This window comes from Sarcophilus harrisii, chromosome 6 (assembly GCF_902635505.1).
Source record: "Sarcophilus harrisii chromosome 6, mSarHar1.11, whole genome shotgun sequence".
In the NCBI taxonomy this organism is placed as follows: domain Eukaryota; kingdom Metazoa; phylum Chordata; class Mammalia; order Dasyuromorphia; family Dasyuridae; genus Sarcophilus; species Sarcophilus harrisii.
Genome location: NC_045431.1, coordinates 139,049,606 through 139,067,095, shown reverse-complemented (window position 1 = coordinate 139,067,095; position 17,490 = coordinate 139,049,606). Strand labels below are relative to the sequence as shown.

At 30.5% G+C, this 17,490-nt stretch overlaps 1 protein-coding gene across 4 annotated transcripts in view; it reads right to left on the bottom strand.

The window, feature by feature from the left end:
* The window catches only part of SMARCAD1 (SWI/SNF-related, matrix-associated actin-dependent regulator of chromatin, subfamily a, containing DEAD/H box 1), an 86,014-nt gene continuing 68,524 nt past the window's right edge, over window positions 1-17,490 (bottom strand). For all 4 annotated transcript variants that reach the window (XM_012551971.3, XM_012551970.3, XM_031942330.1 and 1 more), the window contains 10 exons: window positions 16,086-16,221; window positions 15,417-15,554; window positions 14,680-14,775; window positions 14,473-14,590; window positions 14,150-14,271; window positions 9,585-9,773; window positions 6,416-6,534; window positions 4,955-5,137; window positions 1,113-1,222; window positions 1-256 (listed from right to left, as the gene is read on the bottom strand). In XM_012551971.3, the coding sequence (XP_012407425.1) occupies window positions 195-256; window positions 1,113-1,222; window positions 4,955-5,137; window positions 6,416-6,534; window positions 9,585-9,773; window positions 14,150-14,271; window positions 14,473-14,590; window positions 14,680-14,775; window positions 15,417-15,554; window positions 16,086-16,221 (1,273 nt within the window). In that variant the 3' untranslated portion in view covers window positions 1-194. The remainder of the gene's footprint in view (window positions 257-1,112; window positions 1,223-4,954; window positions 5,138-6,415; window positions 6,535-9,584; window positions 9,774-14,149; window positions 14,272-14,472; window positions 14,591-14,679; window positions 14,776-15,416; window positions 15,555-16,085; window positions 16,222-17,490) is intronic.

The window sequence follows — 17,490 nt, the reverse complement described above, 5'->3', positions numbered from 1 at the left end:
TTTTCTGTGGCAATTATATATTTCAGGTTTGAGCAACTGGAGAATTCATTTAGTGGCAAAAATCTTTCATACCATGAGAAATACAATATGGGTATTATAAAAAGTTATAAATGTTCATAAATCCCATGGTCTTCAGTAATGTTTATGTCCTTGGGTGCACCAAGTTGGTATTTTCTCAATTAGAAATCCTTATTTTAGAGACCCAATGAAGTCTTTAGTAATGTAGCTATATCTGCAGGTACATTTCCTTCATCACCTGCAAAGGAAAAGAAATGTGAACATTCAGAGGTGAAAAATTTTATCACTGTATAAGGAAAAATAACCTAAATAGGCAATGACCTACTTAACAACATACTGGTCTTTAAAAAGTGGGGTCAGTCAGGTTACAGCTAGAGGCTCATTACCAATTTAGACACAGAAAAAGAGAAGAAAGAGAATAAAAATTTAAAAGCAAATGTTGTAAGAGTTGAATGCTACAGTTTTTATGTTTTTCTCCCATTCAATGAAAACACCCCCAACAGAGGCAGCTAGGTGGCACAATGGATAGAGCACCAGCCCGGAAGTCAGGAGGACCTGAGTTCAAATTTGGTCTCAGACACTTACCACTTCCTAGCTGTGTGACCCTGAGCAAGTCACTTAACCCCAATTGCTTCAGCAAAAATAAAAAACAAATAATCAAGCAAATAAATAAATAAATGAAAAATGAAGCCCCCCCCCCCAGCTAGCTGTGTCCCTAAGGCAAATCACTTCACTTCCCTTGGCCTTACTTTCCTTAAGTACAAAATAGAGGGAACTAATAGCACCTACGTCACAGTAATATTGTAAGAATCAAATAATATCATAGGTAAGTGTTTTTGAAAATTTTAAAGAACTAAATGAGAAACATCTTCTACTACATATTATTCAGATATATAAAAATAATCAGGCTACTAAAATTTTAAAAAATTCTTCTCACTGAAGTATATTTCAAACTTTTTATATAAAGTTCACTTCAGTATGTTTCTAAAAAGTCTAGAGAATGGTACTTTATTATAATTGTTATTACAATTCATTTTCTAGGATGCTAATTATGTGGAACAAACAATTCTTTATGGAGCATACAAGGAACTTACCTTCATCTACTGTAGTCATATCTTGTTCTAGTTTCAGTTTCTGTTGGTTGATTTTGAGCATAGACTCTTCTATTGTTCCTTGACTTATTAACTTTATGACATGTACTTCTCTAAAATCAAAGGGATAGCAGGAAATTTTTATTATTCCTATTTGTTTGCACACAGCATACGTTATTACAAAACTTATTTTAGAGGACTTAATAGATGCGTTTAAATTTCCAAGTCTAAATGTAGGTTTAGACTTCAGATAGTGGGTTCTTAGTTCTGCCTAAGCTACAAACTCCCTCCTAGGCGGTCAGATACCCCATCATGTTCACTGGTCCTTAATTTTCTATCTCTAAAATGGAGGGGAAGGGAAAAGTTGAAAAGAGAAAGCACTAAATGATATTTAAAATCTCTTTTGAATTTTTTAGATGAGCTCATGAAAAAATGGGCTTTTATTTTTGAAAAGAATTTAACAAAATATTTTCAAATAGCAAATTTATTTAAAATGAAAACTTCAGGGGAAGAATTTGATCAACTGATGCAGAGTAAAATGAACAGAATCTGAAGAATAAGTTATATGATGATGACAATAACTTAAAAGAAAACATCTATGAAGGCCATTAGGACTTTTTGCTTTGTAGAGAGACAACTCCGAAAATAAGTATAAGATGAAGAAAACATTTTCAGATGTGGCCAACACATTTCTTGAGTTGGTTATGTTTATTTGTTACAAGGAGTAGTGGTAGAAAAGAGGGCAGAGGAGTAGTATAAAATTACTGGGAAGAGAGAGATTTTTTAAAAAGTAAGAAGTTAAAAGAATATCACTAAAACTTAAAAGAAAAAAATTCTAAAGGGTATAATCTAGGCAATTTTTGTCATTAGTATGTTAAAATTAATAAATCCTTTTAAAATAAATATCAGAAGTTCATGGTTTCATAAGCCATATAAGTATCAGTAGGTCACCATGACCTATCTTTGGTTCATAATAGATGGCCAAATGACCAATTCTTTTATCGATTATTCACTAGCCATAATTAATAAAGTCATTAAATCCATAGAAATTGTTTCTCAAACATTTTATTTGTCATACATACAATCTTTTTTTTTGGTTCTATGTAACTTTATAGGATACTTGTGCTTTCTGACTAAGTTTTACATAATAAAAATGATCTAAAGTTTTCTACCTGGGCATGGGTCATAAAAAGAAATTTTTATCTTAAATTTTTTGGGGTAGCGAAAAACTAGAATGAAAATAAATGCTTACTGACTGGAGAATGGCTATGCAAATTGTGGTATGAGAATTTAATACAAAAATTAGAAGCCATGAGAAATCACGATTATAATTTCTTTCTTGAACTGACCCACAGAGAAATAAGGAGGAAAAAAAGAATACACATAATGACTACAGGAAAGGAAAACAAAGTGTAGTTTTATTAGAATTCAGATAAATGTAAAGACCAGTCTTGACAGAAGACTGATGATGAAACATACTTCTCTCCTCTCAGTAGAAAGATGGTGAATAACAAGTATCAAACACCTTGTCAGAAATGGTATGTCAACTGCTTTTACTTTAACAGTACTTTTTTGTTTCAGGGGATAGATCTTTTGGGGAAAAGTATATAGTGGCTTGGAAAATGACAGAAAAGTTTTTTTTTTTAAAAGATTTAAATAAAACATCTGAAAATAATGCTACAAAAATAGTAAGAAAGCACAGGATAGGAAAAAAAATAGATGAAGAACTAAAAAAATGAGATTCTAAATATGAAGAAAAATGAATCATGATACTTTAAAGATTTGAAAAGCACTTTATATATATATATATATATAATACTTCATTTCCTCCTAAGAACAATTGGAGATAAATACTATAAATATTAGAAGAAGTAGTTTTGGTGATATGTACATGGTCACATAGCTAACCCAAGTGGCTGGATTCAAACCTAGATTTTCCTTATTCCAACTCCAGCATTCTATATCCACTAAGCCTTTAAGTCCCTGATTATACCACTAATTAACCAAATGAGAAGTCAAAATTTCTATATATGCTATTTCCTTATTTTCAATGACAATCTCACATGGTACTTGATAAAAATTATAAAATGAAAAATTTCTGAAAGTACTCAATGAAGTATAAAGCACTACGCAAAAAATTCTAAGGTGATCTTTAAACTTCCTGATAGATCTCCTTTCCTCAGCACTTGAACATTTCCAGTGATGGTGAATTTACTACCTTTAAAAAGTCCATTCATTTTTTGAAAACTCTTAACCATAAAAAAATCATGTCTGTAACTTATACCCACTCTTTCTGCTCCTTCTGTCCTGTAATTCAAAGAAGCAATCTGGCTTTCTTAGTACTTCCCAAGACAAAACATATGTTATTTAACACACTGAAGTATGTATTTCAGAAGAGAGAAGAGTTAACAAAATGGATTGTTGTTGTGATAAATTTGCTAAACTCTGTTGGGCCTCAAACAGTACTTTTAAAGTAACAGTCTACACAGGTAAAACACAGAATCTATTCTATCTTCAGTATCTGCAGGCTACAAATGCAATTTATAGCAATGTACTTATAACCAATTAAATCAAAACAAAAAATATTCTGTAGAATTCTTATTATTTCAAGGCTACCTGTCTAGTCAAATCACAGATAATATTGTTCTATTGTTTTGGCAGAAAAGTCATTGGTGTCTTATGGAACAACTATCATCCATGATGTACTTTATTTTATTATTATAGTTTTTTATTTACAAAACATATGCATGGGTAATGTTTCAACACTGACCCTTGTAAAATCTTCGGTTCCAAATTTTCCCCTCTTCTCCCCCACCTCCTCCCCTAGATGGCAGGTAGTCCAATACATGTTAAATATGTTAAATCCAATATTTGTATACATATTTATAGTTACATGATGTACTTAAAAAAAAAAAGGAAACCAACTATGCTGTTGTCATCAAACACAAACTAATCTGCAACATTGCAAATTAGTGTTCATATCCGTGGTTAATAAGTTTTATTTCTAGGAAACTAAATGCTGATGTGACATTGTTTTGCATTTTGAAAAAAACAAAAATCTTAAGTGTTGTAATACATACAAGAAAGCCATACTGTTTTGAGGGGTAAAAAAAAAAAAAAAAAAAAAAAAATCTGATAAAAAAATATATAGATCTTTTCTTACATAAGATGAATAACTGATAAGTATCAAATAATTATACCTAAACGAATTTACTTAGTCAATGCTATGCTAAGCTACCAAAGAATTACTTGGTAGAGCAATCTTGTACCATATACCTCAAAAACAAAAACATCACTAAATCAAAGAAAAAAATCAAAGAAACAAACAAAAATCAAAGAAATCAAAGAAAAAAAAGGACTAAAATATTTTGTGAAAACACAAAAATGTTTATAGCATATCTCTATTATGGAAAGGAAACTTAATAAGGCGCTTATCAATTGGGGAATGTCTAAACAATCAGTTTTTGAAAAAAGCAGATTATGTTTTAAGAATGACAAAACAAAATTTCAGAGAAATGTTACAACTTGTAAAAAATGATGCAGAGGAAAATGAGCAGAATAACATAACATTGTAGAGAAAGACTCAAATAACTCTGATCAATGTTATCATCAATTGTGATTCCAAATGATCTATGCAACAGAGGTAATAGACAACACTCAGAAATAGAACTTAAATTTTCTGACACCACTAATGTGGGAATTTTTTTTTTTTTTTGCTTGAATATGCTTTATCTATTAAAACAATTTTTTTCTTTTTTCAATTTGGAGGTAATTTTTCAATTTGGGTTGCTAAAGAAGGGGAGGTGAGAAGTCAGGACATAGAGGGGAAAATTCAGTATACTTACTTAGTCTGACCTACTCTGTGGCATCGATCTTCAGCTTGTTTGTCATTATATGGATTACAGTCAATATCATGAAGTATGACAACATTTGCAGAGGTCAAATTTATGCCAAGTCCACCAGCTTTTGTTGATAGAAGAAATATAAAGATATCCATGTCTGTATTGAACTGGTCAATTAGATGAATTCTAAAAAACGAATTCATAAATTTAAGATATCAAAGAGAATATAAAAACACTTGAATTGGAAAAGCTATGTAAAGTTCTAAAAAAGCAAAATGTTTATACTACTACAAATGAAAAAACATTTTTGCCTTCAATGGTTTAGTATATAATATTAAGAAGCCAAAAATAAGGATTTATTACTGCTATAAGCCATAGAGAGTAAACTTGCTAGTCAAAAAATTTGTATTACTTGAAACAAAGGAGGGATAAATAGTTGAGCATATATGAAGAAACTCAACCCATCTCTGTCAAAAAAAAAACAAAAAAAACCCTCAAAAGCACACATGTGGATTGGTGTCATCTTCACATAGTAATATTTGAAGCTTTGCATAATATTTGTAAAACCTAAAAAAGTATGTATTTTAGTAGTCAAAACGATAAATTTTACAATCCTTCTGAGTTCCATTTCCTATTTTCTCCACTGACTCCTTTCTCTAAATTATATATTTACAAGTTTAAAGTATCTAGCCAGTTCAACCACTCAAAAATAGTCATAACATTTAACAAAGAGTTGGATAAAGTTTTATCCTCAGTGATGATATAGCCCCAAGACATTCTCCTTTATTTGTGGATCAAGATTTTGCAAGTGGAAAGTATAATCATAATCACAGGGGCTTAAAGAAAAGGCAAAGGTAAAGTCCCCATCTGTTAATAATCTGTGATTGGGTCTTGGTTTTCCTTGTCCAGAATTAATATGTTTCTTGGGCTGCTATTCCAAGGTTTGCATTGTTAAAAAATTTCACTAAGTTCAAGTTTATGTTTTAGTTTTGGGGTAATATATTATATTCCACAGGAGTTCTTAGAAATAGTATCTCCAATAAGCAATTGTCCATAAATATGGTAATAGTGAAATGCCAATGCCAAAAATATTCTGAAAAAGATCTATTTAGTAATTACTATTAGAAAAATGACTCAACTTACAGAAAAATATTCTAAGTTCTAGAAATATCTGGTCTACTTCCTATCATGTTTTCTCAAAAAAAGCATTTAAATGGCATGAACAAAGTTTTAAATTAACAATAACACAAAGACAAGAAATCTGAAATTGTGTTTTTAGTTGCTGCTTTTACCAGAACAGAAATAAGAAAATGCATAATAAATGTTCTAAAGACACTGGAAGATATCAGTTGTCAAAGAAATTTTTATGTTTTTATAGTTGCTGTTTTTACCAGAATAGAAATAAGAAAATGCCTAATAAATGTTCTAAAGACACTGGAAAAAATCAGTTGTAAAAATGCCAACCTTTCAGAAATTTGAGTCTTTCCATCCAATCTAAGATATCTATGCTGATGGTGTTTTAGAAGAACCTCTAAGATGTCCAGCATCATTGTAAACTGGCTAAATAATACAACCCTGTCACCCTATGAAGAGAAAGCAGACACAAATTAACAAATCAATTAAAATTCTAATTAGCATGTAAAAATTTTCATATCTATGGATTTTTACTGAATTCATTAGGCCAATTATAGTACAAACCTTTTATTCCTAAAGAATGTAACACTAAGCCTAAGCCTATTGGAGTTTTTTCTTCTCCTTCATGGTTAAAAAACAAAAACAAAAAACTAAAGCTAGAATACTTAAGGACTTATTCTCAATTTAACATATGTTGCTAATACAAATGGCTAGGTACTAGGGATTAAAAAAAAAATCTAGAATTCTGCCATCAAAAAATTCTACCAAAGTTGATCATCTGCAGGCAAAAGTTGAAAGTCAAAAGTAGCAGAGAAAGCAAGGTAAAGTGTTGAGAAAAAGCCACCATCAAGTAAAACTGTAAGCTACAAAAAAACTTCACACAAATCATCAGCATTTCTCTATATTAACAACTGTGCAAAAGAGATCGAATAATTCCATGTAAAATAATTAAGGAAGGAACTAGATGTACAAAAAATATTTATAGCAGCAAGGAATTGGAAACTGAGTGAATGTCTATCAATTGGGGAATGGCTGACTAAGTTATGGATATGAATACTATTGTTCTACAAGAAAAGATGAGCACAGGTTGATTTCAGAAATGTCTGCAAAGACTCACACGAACTGATGCTGAGTGAAGTGAGCAGAACCAGGACATTGTACATAGTAACAGCAATATTACGCAGATGATCAACTTTGATAGACTTTGCTCTTTTCAGCAAAGCAATGATGCAAGACAATTCCAATACGCTTGTGATAGAAAATGCCATCCACATCCAGAGAAACAATTATGAAGATTAAAGGCAAATGAAAGCATACTATTTTCATCTTTTTTTCCTTTCTTTCTCATGCTTTTTTTCCTTTTGTTCTTGTCTTTCTTACACGATATGACTAATACAGAAATATGTTTAAAATGTTAAAAATTTATTGACTTTGCTATTCTCAGCAATATAGTGATCTATGACTACTCTGAAAGACATGATAAACAATGCTATGCATAACAAAGAACTGATAAATATAAAACATTATTCTACATGTAACTGGGGAAAATAAGAATATAAAATAAAATTGTACATGCATAACCTGTTTCAGATCACTTGCTGTCTTGGGGAAGAGTAAGAGAGGAGAAAAATATATGGAACATAAAAAACCTTATAAAAATGAATGTTGAAAACTAACTTTAGATGTATTTTTTAAAAATAAAATACTATTTAGTATTTTTTTAAAATGAGCAGGATACTCTCAGAAAAACCTGGCAAGACTTCTATGAGCTGATGTAAAGTAAAACGTACTATATATACAAAGTAACAACAATATTGTTAAGATGATCAGCTATTTTTTTCAGCAATACAATGACCCAAGACAACTCTGAAGGACTTATGATGAAAACTGCTATCCATCCCCTAAGAATTGTGTGTGAATACAGATTGAAACATACTCTTTAAAGTTTTTATTTTTCTTGAAGTGTTTTTTTTTTTTTTTAAGAGGGAAGAAGAGGACTATGTTTTCTTTCACAACATGTTTTTTTATGGAAAAAAAGTTTTACATAAAGTATAACTTATATTGAATTGCTTGCATTCTCAATGAGGAAGGGTGGGAAGGGAGAAGAGGAAAGAAGTTGGAATTCAGAGTTTTAAAAACATGTTAAAAATTGCTTTACTATATAATTGGAGAAAAATACTAAATTAAAAAAATAACAAAGGATAATATAAAATACTTGGTAGTGTTCCTATATGATACAACAAGAGAGAGATCTAAATAATTGGAATAACAGTAATTAAATTAGTTAAGGTAAGCTAATATAATAAAAATGACAATTCTACCTAAATTAATTTATTCTTCAATGCCATAATAAAAAACTATAAAATATTACTTTATAGAACTTAAATAATAACAAACTTTATCTGGAGAACAAGAGAAAAGGTTACTAAATTTAGCAGCTCCAACACTGGCAAATTTGAAACAACAATTTTAGTTGACTGGTGGAATGGAAAGCATGCTTGCAACCATGAAAACCGAGTAGAAGATAAGAAAGAAAAGATGATGGGGTTTAGTTGCAAAAGGGAGAAGAAAAATAGAACAATAGCTTGAGATCAAATGAAGAACTGAGTCTGCTTTAAAAAAATTTTTTTTAAATAATTTTCAATACAGGAGAGTTCAGAGCATTTATATGAAATAGGAAGACAATAGCAGACAGGAAGAGATTGAAAATGAGAGTGTATAACAAGAGTTAGCATCTCATTGGATATAATGACAGAAGAGGGATGAATTAAATTTGATTCTCAGGTTGCGAGCCTGGGTGACTAAAAAGATGGTATTATTTTTTGTTAGCAAGAAAGAAGTTAGGAGGACCTGGATTTATAGAAATGTTTATAGATTTTCATATCAGTTCATTAATAAATTTACTACAAATGTAGTTCACCTCAATAAGAAGAAAAAAGAAAATGAGAGTGTGAGAGGAAGGAAGAGCACCTGGAGGAAATGGAAGGGGACAAGAGAGAGAATTTTTGGTAAAAAGTAAAGTGCATATGTAAAATTTTCCAAAAAATGAAATCAGGTTATTTCATACCTGGTTTTAGCTTCTTAAATTATGCCTGTTTTCAGCTGAAAAACTATGAAAATTGAATAACTATTTTATATTCTTATCATTTTCAACTCACACATCTTATACTGAAATATTAAGGATTTGATTGTTGCCAACATAATGCAATGAATTATAATGCAATCCTACTTACATATAAAATGTAAAGTACATTAAATGTAAAGTCATATAATGGACAAAGTCCCTAGCCTCAAAATAGTAATTTTACAATTCCAATAAAACTGTAAAACTAAAATAGGTTCAGATTCAGTAGGAATCTGAAGTAATCAATAACATCCCATTATCTTACAAAAAGTAGCACTCCTAGCAGCTGCAGACTATATTTTTAAAAAAATCAAACTATTAAAAATGAAGGCTTGGGGATAAGGAAATACACAATAACTTATTTCTGAGTAATACCTTTTCTTTTAATTCAGATAAAATGCATTCTAGTTTCTTGAATTTCCCGGAGTCCAAAATGAGATCCATGTCTAACATAAAGTCATTAATATGTGCATACTGTTTACAAAGTAAATGTAGTTCAAAGTCTGTCATGACTTCCATGTCTTCAAAAATCAGGTCAGGATTAGCTTCACAATGTGTAGGTTCCTCAAAAGAAAAGAAATTTTATTTTAAAGTAGATTTTACAATATGATCATAGGAAACTAATCTCAAAAATTTCCTCAGACCCTTGAAAAGCAGCATGATGTAGTTAATGGAGTCAAAAGACAGGATTCAAATCCTGCCCCTGAAATTAACTAGTTGTATGGCTTTGGACAAGTCACAATATTGAGCCTCAGCTTTGCCATTGGTAAATTAAGAAGTCTGAACTCAATGACTTCTAAAGTATGAGGGAACTCTAAATTAATTATATTACATTAATAAAATAATATTAATACTAGTGTTTAAGCAAATAAGTACACACAGCAGATATTAATTAAATTATACAATATTCTAATGCCACTGATTTAGTAACTTGAATGAGTCACTGACAATACAGAAGTAGAAATTTCAATTGTAACCTATTTATTTATCCAAGCAGTCTTTAATTCTTCAAAGCACAACCCTAAGAAGTAATTTTGTACACTGATATAAGCATACTAATCAGTGACCTTTTTATATTACTAATTTTAGTAAAAGTTTAAAAGACTACAATTATAAAATATTCATAACCATTTCTATTTCTATCTTCAAACTTGGATATCCCTAATTGATTTTATAAAATGAAAATGAAATGAATAAATGAAATTCTAAATTTGTGAAACATCTCAAAAACACAAAAACACTTTGCAAGTTTTTTTTTTTAAGTTCAACTTTCTTTGGCAGGAAAAAAAATAAGATTTAATAAAAGTAGTCTTGAATTCATCACACATTCACTTACCACTTAATTTACATTTTTAAAAGCTAAGAGAAGGTAAAATTCATTTCATTTCCATGGTTCCTACTCCCGCAGAGATGTAAAAATAAATAAAATGCCAATAGACATGCAGAAACAAACAAAAAAGTATGAATCCAATGAAGCTTATACAGTCAAGAACTTTCTGCATTAAAGCACGACAATGATCCTTAGTGACATTATAACTAAAAGCAGAGATGAGAATAGTTTTTATTATTATAGGACTTCTTTTAAAATGTACAAAATTGAAAGAGAATGCTGACTTTGTAGAAGTGTTTTTAAAAGGGATGTGTGTGTATGTGTGTGTGTGACAGAGAGACATAGACGGACAGACCCAGAAAGAAATGACTAATGAAAGAAAAGGATATTTAACAAGAATAAATAAATCTACCAATCTACCCACAGATACTCAAGAGACCTTGTCATATCTAGTAATGAAAAGGAATTAGGTTATGTGGACAAGCAAATTAGATAATGGAAGTTAATTTAAATTAATACATAAATTATTTCAGATTAAATTCTGCTAATAAACATTCGTCTATTTCTTAGAAGTTGGTTCTAAGCAGTCAAAGAATAGGAATAATTCTCAAAAGAATGGAAAACTTAATAACTGTGTAAAAATTCAATCAATCTTAAATTTTACTTTATACCCAGCAAATTGGCAAAGACAGAAATAATTTATTAATACTTGCAGGAATTTTTGAAAGAAAGATTCAGGAATGCACTGCAGATGGATCTGCGAATTAATATGACCATCCTGGAAAGCAATTTGGAATTTAAGCAAAATAAAGTGGTTAAAATGTCTATGTCCTTTGTCCTATACTGTTAGGTAGTAGACACTCAGAGGTCACTGACAAAACAACTCCATAGACATCAAATTACAGTAGCATTGTAGTAGCAACAAATTTGAAACTAATACTTATGAACTGCAGAAAGGATGAAGAAATTATAACACATGACTGTAATGTAGTAATATTGTTCTGTGGGGAACCATAAAAAAAGGGAAGGCAAGGAATGAGCATTTACATAGTATCTATTGTTTCAGGAACTGTGCTAAGTGTTTCACAAATATTATTTTTCAGTGTAATGATTGGTCTTGCTGATTTTATTTTCTCTTCTTCCTTTTAAAATGTTTCTATTATAATGGATGACTTTAGGGAAGAGGTGGGATACATGGAGTAATTAAATGATCACCAAAAAGACTGATAAAAATCTATTAAAATGTTACGGCTGTACATGTGCAAAAAATGTGACAGCCCTTTTTGTAGCGGCAAGAAATTGGGAAAATGAGTAGATGCTCATCAGTTGGAGAATGGCTGAATAAATCATGGCATATGAATGTTATGGAAGAGTGTTCTATAAGAAATGATCAGGAGGATGGTTTCAGAAAAGTCTAGAGAAACTTGTATGAACTGATGCTAAATGGAATGAGCAGAACCAGGAGAATACTGTACATGGCAACAACAAGATTATATGATGATGGATGTGGAGATGATTCAGACCAGTTCCAATGATCTTGTGATAAAGAGAACCATTTACACCCAGAGAGAGGACTGTGGGAACTGAGCATGAATCACAACATAGCATTTTCATTCTTTTTGTTGTTGTTTGCTTGCATTGTTTTCCCTCCCTTTTTTTCCCCCCTTTTTGATCTGATTTTTCTTCTGCAGTAAGATAATTGTATAAATATGTATACATATACTGGATTTAACATAATTTTTACAATGTTTAACACATATTGGATTACTTGCCATTTAGGGGAGGTGAAATTTGGAACACAAGGTTTTGCAAGGGTCAATGTTGAAAAAGTATTCATGCATGTTTGGAAAACAAAAACTTTAATTAAAAAAAAAAAAAGAAAGAAAAACTGTTTGTGGTTGGTTATGGAATTTAATAGAAAAATTAGAATTTGGGTTACCTTGGCAGAGGCTTTAAGAACCTAGGGTCACTTCTAAATTACAGGGGAAAGGGAAGGGCAGAAAGCAGAATAATGCTTTAATGATTTACTGGGGTTGTTTTGTTCTGGTAAATTATACTGGACACTTTTGTGGGAAGTTATTTTTTTCCTCAATGTTGTTACATTCAGGAGGATAATTTTATGTGACAACTCCTCTACCCCCTAACTTGGATTTTTCATTTGCAATCTTGGATTAGCGAAGGCAGGAGTGCATGCTTCTCTCTATCCATCAAATGAGGGAATTAGATTTGATGAATGCTTTCCAGGATTCCAGTACACTTTTGTACTATGTAAGTACTAAATCTAAGCTCTAGAGCACAGTTTAAATAAAAAGGAATCTATAGAAAATTCGAAGGAAATTTGTGGAAATTAAGCTTATTGACATTCTAAAAATCTATCACATATCAAGTATTTCATACTATTTAGAAAGAAAAATAGTGAGTAGTGTAATTTTCTCCCAAGACTCATTAGAAATGCACATAGATCTGCTTTACCACATTTAGAGTAGTAAATCAGAATAAAATTGAATTCTTAGAAGAGCATTATGATTCTATGCAAACTTTCTATATAACTTATAGAAAATAAATGAGGAAATAGGGCTTGGTTCACAAATTTCTGTGAATATAAATCACAAAAATTTGGGAATAAAAAAAATTCTTTTTCCTTCTTCCTTTACAGAATTTTGTAAAACATTTAATCTTGCAAATGTTTTAAATATATTTTCAACTTCTTGAACATCATTACCTCTGATCAATACAAAACAATTAAACCTTCCTAGTAACCATTACATCAATGCATAAAAAATCCTAACATCATTTGTATATGTACCCATCAGAATCCTTTTCTTTCATTTTTGCCGATTGTAATTAGTGCACATTAATAATGTTTCTCAGTTTCATTTTCTTAAAGATTTTACAGAGGTTCTTTGTATTTCTCATATTTGTTGATTTTTATAGTATGGAAGTATTATACTAAAATATCCCAAATGATATAACTAGGTAATTTTGTATATCTGTGTGTATATACACACACCCATATATGCACATGTACACAAAATACTATCATTATTTTTAAGTTTTTTTGCTATCAATATCCTTTTACTGTATAGTCCAAATCAATGCCATTTACTGAGTCAATAAATTTAATTTTTTTAAATTAACTTTTACTGCATACTGTCAGAATGTTCTTCAAAAAGATTTTATAAAGCTGGTAAATACAATCAGCAATGAATAAGTAAATATAATAACATTGCCAAACACTTAATCTCCTTGTTTTATTTTTTTTTCCCCCCAACTTAAAAGATACACCTTAAAATGTTTGCATTTAACTATTAGTGGGGCTGAGTATTTTTCAAATAACTACTAATTAGTATTTTTGCTTCTGACAATAATCTATTATTATACTACTCGGTTTTGACATAATTTTCGACTTTCACAGAATTACATGCTTTCAGAGCTAGAAGAGAATTTAGAGCATCTCTAATCCAAACAAGGAAATGGAATATCTGAAAAATGAAATGACTTATTTAAGGTCATATAGTAAACAAATAGAAGATTTGGGATTTGTAGCTTAGGAAAAGTGCTATAAATTGAAGAATAAAGAGGATGCATACTATGATGAATTCATTCTTACCTTTAGCATCAGCTGTGACATTATTTTGAGTTTTTCAGCTGTGTAATATTGACGATGTAATAAAGGGTGATTGGCCATTTTTCTTAGTTGCATCATCACATTGCCCATTTCTGAGCTTTTCTCTGCAAGCCAGAAAGTACATACTAAAATTTAAATCTAATTATTATTTTAAATGATAATAAATAATTCGATTTTTTGAAAATCCTTTTAGTTCATTAACCTAAAGAACAAAATAAGAGCCACTATGCAACCATCCATAACCATCCATAAACCAGTATATAAATACAATGCTATAAAAAAATCAAGTTATAATTAGTTTATACCCATGCCATTGATGGATTTCTTCATTTTGTTAAAAAGACCAAAGTACAACTGTTCTTGTTTTTCTGACATTGCACAGAGTTCAACACAGTCTTTTTTGGGAGGTAGCTGCTTTAGGACCTAAGAAAATAAAACAGGATATGTTGGTCTCCTAGTTTAAATAAAACAAAATATAATACTGCTAAACAAAACACACAGGAAGAGATTACCTCTTCTTTAACTCTTCTCAGAATAAATGGCTTTATAATTTGCTTAGCATGTGCTATTCTCTCCTTTTCATATATACTTTGTTCTTCAGCTGATTTCTAATGGAAGAAAAAAATCAAAACTTAGAAAATCTCAACAATACAGATGATTTATTTTTTTAAGCATTCACTCATAGATAGTGGTTTCTTGGCTTCTCTTACACCTCCATTCTGAAAGGGCCTCCCCTCTCTCCAAATATTCCAAACTGATTCCAGGCAAGATGTAATTGTTAGATTATAATCTGCTTCTTAAAGAAGATCTAGCTAAATATTGTAGTTTAAACTTTTGAGCACTTAATATTTTAGGAACTATAAGCAATTGTAATTTCTGTTTATATTATATTATATATATTTCTGTTTGAAATATATGTACCAATTTGGCATTTTTCTTCTGCAATAAAGTCAAATAATGAGGGATTTTTCCCCCCCTGCATACGATTGCTAAAAAAATGTGCTGCTCCAGTTTAGGGGCTTTAATTTTCCAACATTTTCCCAGCTATAGTTCAATTATATAGAAGAATCATAAATAACAGTCTAGTTTTCCCACCAAGAACCAATTCTAAATGGTTTAAGGTTTCCCCTGAACAAATGAAAACTAAAAGGCATAAGGAATGAAAACTGGTCCTAGGGATGTGTGTGTGTGTGGTGTGTATGAAAGAGAGAGAGAGAGAGAGAGAGAGAGAGAGGTGTTCTCTGCTTACTGCTTTGGAAGAGAACATTCTTCTGATTTCACTGGTGCTACTACTGAACATATGAGGCATCACAAAATTCAACAGAGACATGAGTTCCAATAGATTGTTCTGAACAGGAGTGCCTGTAAGTAGCAGACGATTCTTTGCCTATGACAAAGAAAGAAAAATATAAATTAAAATTTAAACACATGCATATATGCACAAACATTCCCCTTTCCCCAATATCTCATGAGTAAATATGCCAGTAATTTGTTCCAGGAGAGATGTCAGAGATCATATATTTGCAATTTCCTCACTTTGCTGAGGAAAATGAGGTCAAATGATAAATTTATACAACTAATTAGCACTATGGCCAGTTTGAAAATTCCATACTCTAGCCTCTTTGACTAGTAGCTTTTTTCCATAGCATGTAAATTTCCTTTTATGATAAAAGGAGTCAGAATATAGAAGTCATTCAGATCAACATTTCATGTCTAAATTTGTTCTACATTCAAGCTGACCATGTGAAATTTCCATCTTTACCCCTTTTTTCTAAGGAGGTATGACACTCCTGCCATGTTGAGGGAAGAGGTTTTATACTTGATGTTCTTATGGTATGTCTAATATAACAGTCTATACATTTAATTTGCAAGTTTTAAACATTTGTAGTTTATTAATAACAGAAAAGAAATTGCATACGTTAATGGTCATGAGGTGCTGGTAGCGCACAGAACCCATATTTTTCAACATGTGGCCCTCATCGAAGATTGCATAGTTAAGTTTCAGCCGTCGAAATAGACTGCGGTCATCTGAACTGCTGATTGCACAATTGTACCTATTACAAATGAAAATTACAAGACAGTCTTCTAAGAATTTAGACAATCCAGAGATCTATAAATTTCATAAAACATTTCATCCAAAAGGAAGTACTGACTTGCATTAATTAGGAAAAAATGGAATGTGGAGGATTCCCCTCAGAAATAACTATGATAAAGATAAAAACTACTAATCAAAGATAAAAGAGGAAAAAAAAAATTCTAGATACATAATTTGTTCAATAATGCTTCAAGTTATAGCTATGTACTCATAGCTTCATGACTTCATAGTCTGAAAGGAAAAGAAAAAATTAAGAACTTTCCTTAGACAACTTAAAGATTTTATCTGACAGTTCTGTATTTCTGTGATAAAATTAAATTTGGGGGTTGAAATATCTATTTCTATTATCTATAATTTTTAAATTACATGGTATTCAAAACGAAATAAAACAAACAAAAAACCAGAAAATGGGAATCCACTGTTATAGGATCAGTTTAGAAAATAACTTCTTGTTTGATCCTGAGGGCAAACTAAAAGGGAATTATGTCAAAAATTTGGAAAAAGTAGGAAAAGTAGGAAAAAAAGTTTGGAAAAAATAGGAAAGTTTTAGTCAGAAATGACGAAATATTTTCTATAATAAATCTGACTATAATTATTTAAAAAGTGAGCTTTAACCAAATATGAGGATATATATATAGCTGGGCATTGAGTGATGGAATAAATTTAACACATCAAAATTGCAATAAATAGTTAAGCTAAATAAAATATTCAATATTCAGTTAACAAACGTTAGAAGCCTCAAATACTACACCGACAGCCTTAGACAACTAACATCCAACAAACAATTTACTAAAAGCCTAGTTTTGCACTAGTGTGCCAGGTATTATCTATTAATATCAAGAGAAATATTTTTAGCATGTTAAGATTGAAAGAGTTCATGAAAAACCAGATAGAAATCAATGAAAAAAGGTATATATTTAATAACCACATGGTTACTTTGCAATTCCTGCTGCCTTCAATTTTTACTTATATAATTAAAAAAAAAAAAATCTAACTATTGTGTAGAAATTAACTACTCAAAGATGTGTCCTTAAATAAGCACATGAGCTATGAAAGCAGGCAGATAATAATACTAGTAGTACAATGAACAAAGAGAATTAGGCTGTCTTTTGTTAACTGACTGAATGTGTAAGTGTAACCAAATAATAAACATGTTCATATTGGATATTGCTGACCTGAAAGATGAGGTAAAAAGTTCTACCTGGAACTAAAAAAGTACAATTGAGAA